This window comes from Nomascus leucogenys, chromosome 1a, assembly GCF_006542625.1.
Source record: "Nomascus leucogenys isolate Asia chromosome 1a, Asia_NLE_v1, whole genome shotgun sequence".
NCBI classification, from domain to species: Eukaryota; Metazoa; Chordata; class Mammalia; order Primates; family Hylobatidae; genus Nomascus; species Nomascus leucogenys.
In genome coordinates this window covers 36,076,825-36,091,404 of record NC_044381.1, presented here as the reverse complement: position 1 = coordinate 36,091,404, position 14,580 = coordinate 36,076,825, and the positions used below count along the sequence as shown (strand labels likewise).

Below are 14,580 nucleotides of genomic sequence, written 5' to 3'. Positions count from 1 at the left end.
TGTGAGATTTTATAACAAGGAGTTCTGAGAATAAAAATAATTCTTTAAGCTACTGGTCTGAGGAAAGCTGTTAAAAGTTTCCAGCCTGAATCTAGGCTGTGCTGCAAAAATGGACTTCGCCAATACATTGTGGGAGTGAATTTCTCAGAGCCTTTAGTCCAGAATGGCTCTGCTCAGGGATTTTGGAAATCGACTTCATTTGAGCAAACCTCAGTGCCACCTCGGTGCCTCCCCACTGCCCCCCAGCAGTGGTCTCAAACCCTGGTGTGCATTAGAACCACCTGCAGGGTTTGTTAAAACACAGATGGCTGGGCCCCACCCTGAGAGGTTCTGATTTAATGGGCCCGTGTGGGGCCTGGGAATGTGCATCTCCAACAAGCTCCCAGATGATGCAGACCACACTTTGGGAATGGTTGGCCTGGAAGATAAAGGCCAGTCTTCTTAGCATGTCCCTGCAGAACTGGACCCCAGCTTCCCTTCCCAGCCTCCTCATCCAGCTTCCCAGTGTTCTAGCCCAACTAACTGTCCTTCCCTCCCTCTTGCATTTCTCCCTTGCTCACCATGCTCCCTCTGGCCAGCCCCTGTCTTCATGTCTAATTCCTGCCCACAGTTCAAGGCACGGGTCAAATGCCACCTCTTCCAAAAAACCTACCCTGACTTTTTCACTAAAGGTCACAGAAATCCCTCTGGGCTCGGGCTTGGGCTCAAATAGTTTCTCCCACAGTGCCAAGCACTTTTAACATCTCATTGTTTTCTGTCTAGGTCTTGCCCGTGCATGTGAGCCACAGGCTCTAGGACAGGGAACCCATCTTACCTTGGCATCCACACCATTATCCACACCTTCAGCACCTGCACAGGTTCCGGCCCGCCAGACCAACAATACAAGCCTCAGCACATGCATGCATGAATATGCATTTTCAAGAAATGCCCCAGCCAGCTCAGCTTATCTACCCTTAATTCCTCAAGACAGACTGACTCTACTCTGAATCTTTAAATTAGAACACAGGACAGCACTTTAGCCCACTCAACCTATTCTTCAGATGAATTTTCCATATTTTCTGGAGCAGAGACAGTGACGAATAACTACCACTTTGGTCCATTACCAGAAGGTCACTACCTTCTGCAGCAATTAAGAGCTAGACCCAAGTTCAAATCCCACTTGACCCTGATTCACTATAGTACTTAAATACTCTGAGTTCCAGGTTCTTCACTGTTCATGGGAATAATAAGAGCACCTACTTCCTATGGATGGCATAAGGATACAGTGTAATCATTATTAACAGTAACAATAGCATTTATTGAGTGCCTGCTATGTGCCTAGCACTAGGCATACATTATTGAGTCTAACTACATTATGCACTTAGCACAATGTCTAGCACATAATATGCAATCGAGAAGTATTAGCCATATTATCATTGCTTATTTTCCCAACTTCCATGCAAGATTTATATTATTATTCCCATTTCCCAGATGAGAAACTTGAGGCTCAGAGCAGGTAGCTTGCTCAATAAATATTAACAAGTTATATTATGTAATGTGTAATCTTTAAAACTAGCTTGCAAGATAAGTATGATTTCCACTGTGTGAATGAAAACTGTAGTTCAAAGAAGGTAACTTGTAAATGAAGGCCCAGGATTTGAACCTGATTTTGGGTCCAGAGCTTCTCCTGGCCCACCCCAGCCCACCATCTGGTAAACTGCGCCTGCACTGTGTGCGCAGTCAACTCTCTATGACCTTTTTTTTCTTTTGAGATGGAGTTTCGCTCTTGTGGCCCAGGCTGGAGTGCAATGACGTGATCTCGGCTCACCGCAACCTCTGCTTCCCGGGTTCAAGTGATTCTCCTGCCTCAGCCTCCCGAGTAGCTGGGATTACAGGCATGCGCCACCACACCCAGCTAATTTTGTATTTTTAGTAGAGACAGGGTTTCACCATGTTGGTCAGGCTGATCTTGAACTCCTAACCTCAGGTGATCCACCCGCCTTGGCCTCCCAAAGTGCTGGGATTACAGGCGTGAGCCACCGTGCCCAGCCTCTATGCCCTTTCTTTCTTTTTCTTTTCTTTCTTTTTAGAACAGAAAGAAAACTGTTTTATTACACAATTAAACTTGAATGTGGCATGCATCATAGTCAATCTGCTTAAGAGACTGCAGAGACAGAAAGATGGTCACTAAAATTAGTCCACGAGAGGAAGAATTTACAGCACCATGTCATACATAGTTCATCCTAAATTCACATGGAGATTGAAAAGGCTATCTGTGTATGCTAATTGTTTATATTCAATGACAAAAAAACTTTTCACATCTTCATAACAGGAGGTAGTTTAGCAGCTTGAAGCCAGGTACTGTGCCAGGGAGCACAGAGCCACTGCTCTAAAATGTAAATAGCCAAAAGGACAGAACACTTTTCAACCATTTTTGTAGCAGAGTGAAAGCCTACCTTCAGCAAGTACCTGGCTCTATGCCCTTTCTTATCCATGAGTCATAGAGAAGCATTTTCCCAATGTGTCTGAGAGCACGCACTGTCCCTGCCCCTTGTCTGAACAGCCCTGCAATCCTAGAGCCTGCAATTAGTTACTTCAATGATCAGAGATAACAGATCGCATAACAGAAAGCTTGTAACAGCCCCTCTTTTGCTTTGCACATTTACAAGGAACACTAAGGAAAACGGCCCAGAGGCGTGGGACTGACCGTGACCCCGAAGAAGTTGGTCTCATTCATGGCATTGAGGATGATCCTGCCCAGCGTGTGGTCCGTGTAGTTGAAGTCCTGGATCCGCTGGTGCCGGCTGCTGGCATGCAGCGTCTCCATGGCCCTCTGCAGTGTCTTGGCGATGACCCAGATGCCATCGTAGGCATACCCGTGGAACTTGCTGGGCCCCACGCCTGACCGCTTGTTGTTGTACTCTCTCTCATACTGCTGTGGAGTCTGGAAAAACAGGGGATTGGGGGAATCCCAAGTTATACTCGGCAGGGGCATCAGGTGCCTGATGCCGAGAAAAGCTGCTATTCTTCAATGCCCACAGGGTGCCAGGTACAGTGCTAGACGCTATGTGCATTGTCTCATTTAACCCTCACAACAGCCTCATAAAGTGGGTACTGTTACTGTCCCCATTTTACAGACCCCCCATTTTCAGGGAGGTCAACTTGCTTAGTGCCACAAAGCTAGTGAGTGACAAGACTGAGATTTAAACCCTGTCTTTTGGCAAGACTAGAGAGAGGGGATAATACACCCTAACCAGGCCTTTCCTGCTAAACTTGCAGGGCCTGGGGTGAGGTAGAGGCCCATATCCCATATGTCTGAATATTAAAGTTATAGCATATGAACAAACTGTTCAAAAATATTCTCTATCTCCTCATCATAATAAATACACCTTCCTAGGGATCTGGAAGGCCAAGCTGAAATTCAGAATTCTGGGACTTCTCTGAGTTTCAGCAGCACAGAGGGAGCTGACCATGTGCTGCTCAGCCCACCCCTCCCCTTCCCTTCCCACCCCTCTCCATCCTGCAGCCCAGCCAGGCTCAGTCCACACCTCCTTCCCCTTCCAGCATCAGTAGCTCCCTGTACCCTCAAAGGCACAGTCTATCCTCAAGAACTGGGGCAAGAGGCTCCCTAGACCCTGGAAGCGGCTCCAGCTTATGGGCTGAGAATTCAGGGCACAGTCTGGAAGCTGGAAGGGGTGCAGGACTGAGTGGGCTGTGTCCGTGGCTTGCAGATTCTGGGCCCCGAGGGGCCTGAATGGGGACCTCTTAGAGCACGGGACCCAGGACAAGGCTCAGTTGCTCAGGTGTCAGGCAGCATCCATCCCTCCTGCTATTCTATCTACCTTCCATAATATAACAGTCTGAATAGGCCAGCATTGAAAAATAGATTTTTTTTTCTCCCATTGAGCTGAATTTCATAAAGGAATTTCATTGGTGATATTAACATTTTGATTGTGGCCACAAAGTAACGAAACTGCCTTTTTACTCCAGACCTTGGAACTTGCACTTCCAGATGAATGCCACCCTGGGGGACCCATTACCCTCAGCTCCTTCATGGGTCTTTTTTCAAATCACTTCTGAACTCCTCTGCCAGAAATGTCATCAGGGCCCTCGACTTGGTCTTTGGAAAAACCCTCCTTGGGGAAAAATCACACACTGGACAATTGACTCTTTGTCAGTTTATACTGAGAAGGGCCCCTTAGGGACAGTCACAGGCACTCAGTCAGTCTACAGCCTGAGGCACAGGGAGGTGCAGAGACATGTCCAAGGTTACACAGCCTGTGTGTGTGTGTGTGTGTGTGTGTGTGTGTGTGTGTGCGCGCGCGTGTTGGGGGGTGGGGGTGAGCGGCACCAGACTACCTTCCCATTTCATCTTGACTACTTCTTTCCTCTTTGATTTCTAGTCATAATTGCTTTTTGAAAACCACCACAAGTCGTTTGGGTCATGTCTAGTGTTTTTAAGGAAGGCGGTGGAGCTGGGCCATCAAAGACTGTGTCTTCCGTGGCTGGAGCCCACCGGGGCCAAGAAGCCAAGTCTCTTGCGGGGTCACCCACACAGATGCCTGGGGGTGAGTGCCAAGTGCCTCCGGCTGTGGACCTTGCAGGCAATGAATTCTGCATGACCAAATGTGAATGAGTCCTGGCCTGGAGTCTGCCTCCCCCTGTTTCAGGGTCCTCCTGGAAGGCTCAGGTTTGATCTGTTTGCAGCTTTCCTTGGAAATGCATCCTCTCTAGCTACCAACACTCTGCTCATCACTCAAGATACACAGTGGGCAGAAACTCCCCCCAAATCCCAGGTTCCTCAAAGAGACCAGCATTTCTAGCCCAGCTCAGCTCCCTGAGTTTGTCCTGTTACTCACATTCCTCCACCCACCCACACTCCACGCCCGCTGGCTCTTGAAGCTCATAGTCATCCCCACCACTTTCACTCCGCCTGGAGAAGGAGGAAACAGTCCACTACAAAGCTCTCTCTCTTTAAACCTTTTGGGTCCCTTGATCACATCAAGTTGGCTTGCACCTCAGGGCTTTGCACAAGCTGTTTCTCTGCCAGAAAGCTCCTTGCCCAGCTCTTGGCATGATAATTCTCAGCATTCAAAGGTCAGCACCTGTCACTTCTCAGGGATGGCTTCCTTGACCCACCCGTTGTAAAAGCCCCCAGCCTGAGGCCAGGGATTTTTATCTTCTTTATTGCACTTGTCACTCCCTGCAATTTTCCTCCTTATGTTTTTACTTGCTTATGGTCTGTGGTTTCACTCCTCCCTCCCCACCCACCTAGAATTAAGCTCCATGAGGTCGGAGATGTGATCTGTCTTGATCACTGAGGTACCACCAGAATCTCAAACAATACCTGTTTAGGCCCTTTTTAGGCCCGTTTCTCTGTCTGTAAAACACAGGAGCACACCTATTCACACATTGTAGAGCACAATTGTTCTTCCCAAATACAAAAAGTTGTAATCCTACTGTGTATGAAAGTATTCATTTCCCTGCATCCTTGACAATAGGTATTTTAATTTTTAACTCAATTGTCAGTTTGTTAAGAAAAACATATGTATTTGTTAAGAAAAAAGTATTCTTTTAATCTTAATTTGCATTTCTTTAATGATTAGAATGAGCTTATTTTAAATATTAACCAGCAATCTTAATTTTTTAGGTGAATTTCCTATACCATCTTGCTATGGTGATGTCACATCATTTAACGTTTTGTTTTAATGTCTCCTTGTTATTTTTCCATCTTTTACTACTTGGCTATATTTTCTTTGATTTTTAAAATGTGATTTGTGTCTATTTCTGGTTGTTAACTACTGACCATTTTAAAAGGATTTAAACAGTACTTGGATGTGTGTTTCTCTAATTAATTGTGTTAAGCACCACAGAAATGAGGCCTCTTTGACTTCTCTTTTGGATTTTGCTCCTATGAGCTTTCTCCAATGCACGCAATGGCATTCAAGGGTTGGTGGTGTCCATTTTTGAATTCCATTGTTCAACCTAATGATTACATTCAGATGACATTTCTACACCACCTCCCTGACCAGAACACCACACTGGAGCAGCCTTCAAGGTTTCTATGATGCTTTAAAAGTGGGAGGTCCAGACTTGAGGTGAACATTCCCAGTGTGGTCTCACCGGGTGGTAACTGAGTGTAATTTTAAACTTCCTTGATACAGTTTTGTTTTGTTTTGTGGGACACTAAGGGGATCAAGATCATATTGTCTATTGGACTTGGTCTTGAGGTCAACAAAAGTCCCTATATAAACTTTACATATGCCACTTGGAAATTCATCTATCTCAAAAAACTGTCCTTCCCAGATACAAGGATCAGGAGGAGGGCCAAGAACACTGGAATCACAGCTCTTTACCAGATTTCTGTGGGTAGAGTCCTTGGAATGGGACACAAGTGTAGCTAAGCCCTGAAAGGTGACCTCAGTTCTTGCTGTCTTTGCAAGCACCAGGTTAAAGAAGTCATTGCTGCCACATGATATCCCAGGCCATTCATCATTGTTCCCACGTGATGCCAGCACCAACTCCCTTGGGCAAGACAATGACAGCAGGAAGAAACACATTCACAATTGTTGGAGAAAAAGTAATAGTTGTTCTTAAAGTAGGCCTCCAATTATTCAGGGCAGAAGAATTTCTTCCACTGTAAAGCTGACACCGAATGCTGATTAATTACCATCCTCTGAGGTCAAGTTTATCGTGAGATGCTAAAAGTTTCTGAGAAAATAACTTATGCAGATAGTCCCAATTACTGATAGGTTGGCCTCCAGCATATTTTTTAAAGGCATTTGTTGGAACTTGGAACATATTTTCCCACAGACACTATGTTATAAATAGTGGTTAGGTTCCAAGGCTAGCCCACACAAGCTTGCTAACCTACAATGTGACTAAACTTTATGAGTCTGTCATCCCAACAGAAATGAGCTGAGTCCTTCTTCCTGGGAGAGGGGAGCCTCATGGACAGAAGAGAGGGCAGGAGAAGGATACATCCTCTTCCACATCTGCAACTGATCCCCACAGAGGTGAAACTGGCAGACTTTCTCGCTGGCATCCCTGTGGGAGGTTCGAATCACAGAGTCTCATTTGGAAGTACACGAGAGAATATTTAGTTTGCTGGTTCCTATGCTGCAGTTTGTAGATCACTTGGGAAGCTTGCTAAAAATGCAGATGCCAAGGGCCGGGCACAGTGTCCCACGCCTATAATCTCAGCACTTTGGGAGGCCAAGGCAGGTAGATCACCTGAAGTCAGGAGTTCAAAACCAGCCTGGCCAACCTGGCAAAACCCCATCTCTACTAAAAATATAAAAAGTTAGCTGGGTGTGGTGGCAGGTGTCTGTAATCCCAGCTACTCAGGAGGCTGAGACACGAGAATCGCTTGAGCCCAGGAGGCAGAGGTTGCGGTGAGCCGAGATTGCGTCATTGCACTCCAGCCTGGGTGACAGAGTGAGACTCCATCTCAAAAACAAAAAACAAACAAAAGAACAGATGCCAGGGCTACATTTTGGTTTAGTACATCAGTGAGTGAGTTAACTTAGGAATCTGTATTTTTAAAAACCTTCTCAGATTTCAAGCATACAAAAATTGGTAACCACTGATGAAGTCCCTCCTGCAATCTGATTATTGGATAATCATTGGATATTTTCAGTAACAACTTCCGGGTGTTTGCTGAGTTTCTTCTTATACTCCTCCAGTACTGGGAAGCTCACTATGTCTCTCAGGCAGAACTTTCCACTTAGGGAATGGCTGATGTTGAGAAGACTGTTCTTCCAGATGCAGTTTGCGCCTCTCTCCCTGAAACTTGTATTCGCATGCTACATGTTCCTGTGGAGCCACAATACACATGTCTGCTCCTTTTATACACAACAGCCCCTCAAAAAGCCAAAGACAGGGAGATGCCTCCCCTTTTCTAATGCATTCTCCTTCTTTTAAGCAAAATAATCTCAGTTCAGACTTCCACTCTATGATGAAATCGCTTATATCAGACCAAAGCTCCCATCAAGAACATTTAGAAAAGCAGAATAAAATATTAAAATAGCTATTCAAAGACATCAGAAAACAACCAGGACAGCTAGGACTGAGAATCCATCATTCTGGAGAGAAGAGAAATGCTCTGAGATGGGCCCCAAATTCTTTGCTGTTTTCCTTTTGAGGCATTTTCTGATTTGTAAGTAAGAAGGCTAGTCACAGAAACAGAAAGCATTGGATCAGAGTTTTCAGCAGTCGCTCAGGGATAGGAAGCCAAAAACTGTAGTTCTGGGCTACCAAGGTAGCAAGACTTGCATGGCCAAGGTGCCAGAGTAAAGGGAACCATAAAAAAGTGAGCCTGGTATTAAGACTGGCATTTTTACTTAAAATATTTGATAATTAAGCTGCATAAAGCAAGAGGCTGAGAAGCCAAGCAAAAGAGCCAAGAAAACAAACAGAACTATTTGGAGTTTAATAGTATTGGGAAAATAAAAATTGGAGTCCAGGGTCAGTAAATATCCCAGGATTTCAGTTGAGAACATTGAAGCGTCAAACACTGGGAATCAGGGCAAACCAAAATAGACTGGGCCTTGCAAAAACTAAAACTGAACCTGGAATCATCTCAGTTCTTTACTGGATTAAGGCAATTTGCCACTACTCTAACTACTTGCTTGAAGAGTAATACATTTTCCCTGGAGAAAGAAAACACTATCTGTAGCCTCTACAATTTTTCATACACATGCATTTAATCAAAATGTACTAGGTACACCAGGAAATAGGGCCAGATAATTGTTTTAAAAGAAAAGCAAGGAAGAAAAAGAAGAGAAAAGTATATGGAATGGAAACAAATTCATAGGTGATCCAAATCTTGACATTATTAGACATGAACTTCAAAATAGCAAGGTTGGTGGGAATGGTGGCTCATGCCTGTAATCCCAGCACTTTGGAAGGCTGAGGTGGGCAGATCACCTGAGGTCAGGAGTTCAAGACCAGCCTGGCCAACATGGGAAAAAAATTAGCCAGGCATGGTGGCGGGCACCTGTAATTCCCGCTACTTAGAAGGCTGAGGCAAGAGAATTGCTTGAACCTGGGAGGTGCAGTGAGCCAAGATCACACCGTTGCACTCCAGCCTGGGTGACAGAGCAAGACTCTATCTCTAAAATAAAATAAAATAAAATAAAATTAAATAATATAAAACAGCAAGGTTTATATGTTCAAGAAAATTGATTAAAAGATGCAGAATGTCATCAGAGAACTGAATACTATAAAAGAAAAGGCATAAAAATTCTAAAAATAAAAAATGCAACAATTGAAATAAAGAATTCAATAGATAGGTGAAGCAACATATTAGACACAGCAGAAAGTAGATTAGTGAATTGAATACAGGTTTGTATTCAGATTGAAACATAAGGAGAAAAAAAGTTTGGAAAATAAGAAATGAACATAAGAGATATATGGAATATGTTGAAAAAGTATAATATATGTATAATTGTGTCCTGCAAGGTGAGAAAAGAGAGACTAGACAGAAGCAATATTTCAATGGATGCTATTCTATTTCCCCAACACACATCAATCCACAGATCTGTGAAATCCTATGGAGCTCTATGAACTCCAGGCAAGACGAACACAAAGGAAAGTTCACTTCAGCACAGTGTAGTAAAACTGCCAAAGACCAAATCAAAAACAAAATCTTAAAAGTAACTAGAGAAAAAAAGATACATTACTTCAAAAGAGCAATAAGTCAGACAGCTGACTTAATAGAAACAATGGAAGCCAGAAGACAATGGAATGACCTCTTCAGTGCCAAAAGAAAATAACAGGCCATCTAAAATCCTCTATCTAGTCAATACATCTCTCAATATTAAAGGTAAAATAAATTTCAGACAGCCAGACACTTGAAAGATTTGCTTCCAGAAGAGCAACAGTAAAAGAAAGACCAAGGAGAAGTTCTTCTGGCAGAAAAATAATAGTAATAATAAGCAGAAAAACAGAAATGTGGGAAGGAAAAAAGTAATAGGAAGTGTAAATGTGTTAGTAGATCTAAATGAAAAATGACATCAGTGCCAAGAACATCCAAGAAAATCTTAAGGAAGAACAAAGATTAAGGATTTATACTACAAGGTATCAAATCATACTTCAGTAATTAAAACAGGGTGATATTGATTAAAAGATAGGTAAGTAGACCAAAGGAAGACAAATGGAAGTTCAGAAGCTTGTGTATAGATCCACACTATATGCAGTTATTTAATTTATGACAAAGGTGACACTGTAGCATGAGTGGTGGGATGGGGGATTATGGCCTTTTCAATAGTCCTGAACCAATTGATTATTCATAAAATTAAATATCTTATTTCAGACCATACATAAAATTAATTTCAAGTAAATTCTATGTCTAAATGTGAAAGATATAACAAAACTTCTAAATGACAAGATAGGAAAATATCTTCACGAGTGTGGGTGGGTGTATTAGGCTGTTCTTGCACTGCTATAAAGAAATACCTGAGGCTAGATAATTTACAAAGAAAGGAAGCTTAATTGGCTCATGATTCTGCAGGTGCAGAATCAAGAATCATGGTGCTGGCATCTGCTTCTGGTAAGGGCCTCAGGAAGCTTTCCATCATGGCAGAAGCCAAAGGGGAGTAGGTGTGGCACATGGCAAGAATGGAGCGAGAGAGCAAGGGGGAAGGTGCCACACACCTTAAACAGCCAGATCTCACATGAACTCAGGGTGAGAACTCACTTGCTACCAAAGGGATGATGCTAAACCATTCAAGGGGGATCCACTCCCATGATCCAATCACTTCTCACCAGGCCCTACCTCCAACATTGGGAATTACATTTTGACATGAGATTTGGAGGGGACAAACATCCAAACCAAATCATCAAGACAGGGTGATTTTCAGAAAAAAATAAAATAACAAAACCAAATACTGCTTCTGCCTAGTCTCTTTTTCCTCCCTTTCCAGGACACAGTTATACATATATTATACTTTTTCAACATATCCCATGTGTCTCATATGTTCATTTCTTATTTTCCAACCCTTTTTTCTCCCCATCCTTAAAATGCTTAAACAAGGGACAAATATACTAATCACAAAGAAGACTAATAAATTGGATTACATTAAGATTAGGAATATCTATTCATCAAAATATATCAAGAGAGTGAAAAGATAAGCCACAGAATAGGAGAAGATATAAATAATACATATAATTGTCAAATAATTCATATCCAGAATCTAAAAAGAAATTCTACAAATCAGTAAGAAACAGGCAGAGTATCCAACAGGAAAAATGGGCAAAAGACTTGAATGGGCAATTCACAAAAAAGGATATCAAAATGGCCAATGAAGATACGAAAACATGTCCAACTTCATTAGTCATCAGGGAAATGCAAATTTAATCTAAAACAAGACATCAACCACTACACACCCACTAGGTTGGCTAAAATTAAAAAGCTGACACACCAAAAGTTGTTGAGCATGTGAACCAACTGGAACTCTCAATCACTGCTGGCGGATGTGTAAATTGGTATAACCACTTTAGAAAGCTGTTTGTCACAGAGTCTACTAAAGCTGAACATATGGCTACTCTGACTCAGATTTCCACCCCAAGTATGCACCCAATAGTAATGTGCACATATGTTCACCAAAATATATCAAATGCCTAGAAATAAACAAAATAAGTAAAATAATTCTTTTTTCTTCTTCTTTTTAATTGAGATGGAGTCTCACTTTGTTGCTCAGGCTGGAATGCAGTGATGTAATCTTGGCTCACTATAACCTCCGCCTCCTGGGTTCAAGCGATCCTCCTGCCTCAGCCTCCCAAGTAGCTGAAACTACAGGCATGTGCTGCCATGCCTGGCTAATTTTTGTATTTTTAATAGAGATGGGGTTTCACTATGTTGGCCAGGCTGGTCTTGAACTCCTGACCTCAAGTGATTCACCTGCGTCAGCCTCCCCAAGTGCTGGGATTACAGATGTGAGCCAAAGTGCCCAGCCAATATGTACAATAATTCTACACAGAAAACTATAAAACATTCCTGAGATAAATTAAGGAAGACCTAACTAAATGCAGGGATATACACAATTCATGGATTGGAAGACTTTAATATTAAGATGTCAGTTTTCCCTAAATTGATCTACAGATTCAGTAAAATCCCAATAAAAACCAGAGAAAGTATGTACGTATGTGCGTATAAACTGGCAATCTGTTTTAAAAATGTATATAGAAATGCAAAGAGACAAGAATAGCCAAGACAGTTTTAAAGAACTAAGATAGAGAACCTATATGAGTAGTTATTAAGACTTATTATAAAGCTACAGAAATGAAGATGTTTTGGTGAAAACCAATGGAAAAGAAAAAAATAAAGTTTAGAAACAGAACCAAATATATAAAGTCATTTGCTTTATGACAAAAGTAATATGGCAGCACAGTGTGGGAAAAGATGGACTTTTCAATAAATGGTGTTGGGTCAATTAGATATCCATGTAAAAAATGAAAAGAAGAAAAGGAATCTTGATCATTACCTCACATCCTATACAAAATGAAATTCCAGGTTAATTATAGAGCTAAATGTGAAAGGTAAAACAATAGTTTCTAAAACACAAGATAGGAAAATATCTTCACAGCGTTTGAGTGGGTTCTATTAAAGAATTTCTGTTCATTAAAACATACCAGTTAGAGGACTTCCAGGTAGCTGGAGATGAAGGAGGCTGTGTATAAATTAACTTTCCCAAGTCTCCCCAAACTATACTAGCTAGCTTTGTAGCTACAAACATTCTATACAAAATGATACCACATCTATAACTGAAGACAGAGAACATCAAAACTGTACAGATGACTGAATAAGAAGAGAAAAATTAACACATTTCACTTCTGCCTTTGCCTCACTCATGCCCTGATGCAAGGTTTTGTGGCAAAGGCAGAATGAGGAAACTGTGGCAAAGACAGAAGATGGTGGTTATTTAAGGGTGAACTGGAATAACCACCAGAAAGATGAATCTTCCCTGGTATTGTTTGCATTTGTGTTCCTGACCAAATCCCATGTCAAATTGTGATCCCCAGTGTTGGAGGAGCTGGGAGGTGACTGGATCATGGGGGCAGGTTTTCCCCTTGCTGTTCTCATGCTAGTGAGTGAGTTCTCACAAGATCAGGTTGTTTAAAAGGGTGTAGCACCTCCCCCTTCGCTCTCTTCCTCCTGCTCCAGCCATGTAAGACATGCCTGCTTCCCCTTTTCCTTCTGCCGTGATTCTAAGTTTCCTGAGGCCTCCCCAGCCATGCTTCCTGTACAGCCTGTGGAACTGTGAGCCAATTAAACCTCTTTTCTTTATAAATTACCCAGTTTCAGGTGTCTCTTTATAACAGTGTGAGAAAGGACTAATACACTCCCTAAATCTGAAGATACTAAAAAAAGCTGTGGAGTTCAAAAGTTCAAAAGCAGGCATCTGAATGGCAAAGGAAGTCAGAAGAATGGTTACATCTGGCAGTGGATATTAACTGTAACACATAAAGGCAGTCTCTGAATTGCTACAAATTGTCTTTTTCTTGACCTGGGTGGTAGTTACATGGGTGCTCTCCTTCAATAAAAATAATTAACTAAACTATAAAAAGTAATCCCAATCCTTCCATTGCTCCTCATCTCACATGACCTGGATTATAAATTCTTCATCGATCTCACTACTCCTTCCTCCTACCCCTAAGGTTCCTATCCTGAAAAGGAAGAGAATTAAAATTTGTTGAGCACCTACTATGTGTTTGCACTTGGTAAGATACTTTCTACTGTATAACCTCATCGAATCCTTACAAATCTGTGAGAGAGACAGTATTATCCCCATTTTACAGATGAGAGACAAACTGGGGGAGGTTAAATGACTTGCCAACATCACTGTATTACTCTTAGGTTCAGCTGCACTGTAACAGAAAAAACAAATTACCAGTGACTTACAGAAGATAGTTTATTTCCTTCTCATATAAAAGATGTCTGTGGGGAGGCTGAGCAATACAGCTATGACAACTCCCCAGGGTAATAAGGGACCCAGGGTCCTATTTTTATGCTCCACAATCCTGGAATGATGTTTCCTTGTCAAGGTCACCTTGTACCTAATGGTCCAAAATGGGTACTAGAAATCCAGCCATCACATCCACATTCCAGTCAACACAAAAGAGAAAGAAAAAGAAAGGCCATATCCCCCTTTAATAGAGCCTTTCTGGAAGTCCCACATAACTCTTCTACTTATATCTCATTGGCCAGACTTGCAATCCTGGCCATATCTAGCATGGAAGGCTGGGAAATGTGTAATACATTTTCCAGTGAGGTGGCAACATACCGAGTTAAAAATCAGAGTTGTGTTATGAACTCTGGTTTGTTGTGTTACAGAACTTAGAAGAAGGGAGGAGAGGTATGGATGTTGGTATAGATGACCAGCCACCTGCCAGAGTCACCCAGTTGGGAAGTGTTAGGGTCATGATTCAAGTCTAGCCAGTGGCCTCTCCATGGGCCACTCAGCCTCTTCCTTCTGAGCCCATGCCCCTCTGACATAGTGCCTTCTCCCAGGGCCATGAGTGCCTAGGGGAGTAGCAAGCAATGGGAGCTTTGCGGGTGGTAGGGGAGAGACCAGCGCTGTGAAGCTGGGCTCTCTGGGG

The 14,580-nt window shown here is 42.5% G+C and overlaps 1 protein-coding gene across 1 annotated transcript in view; it reads right to left on the bottom strand.

The window, feature by feature from the left end:
• The window catches only part of GABBR2 (gamma-aminobutyric acid type B receptor subunit 2), a 414,624-nt gene that overhangs the window by 158,522 nt on the left and 241,522 nt on the right, over positions 1 to 14,580 (bottom strand). Inside the window, exon 7 of the mRNA XM_003260548.2 lies at positions 2,687 to 2,923. Coding sequence (XP_003260596.1) covers positions 2,687 to 2,923 — 237 coding nt within the window. The remainder of the gene's footprint in view (positions 1 to 2,686; positions 2,924 to 14,580) is intronic.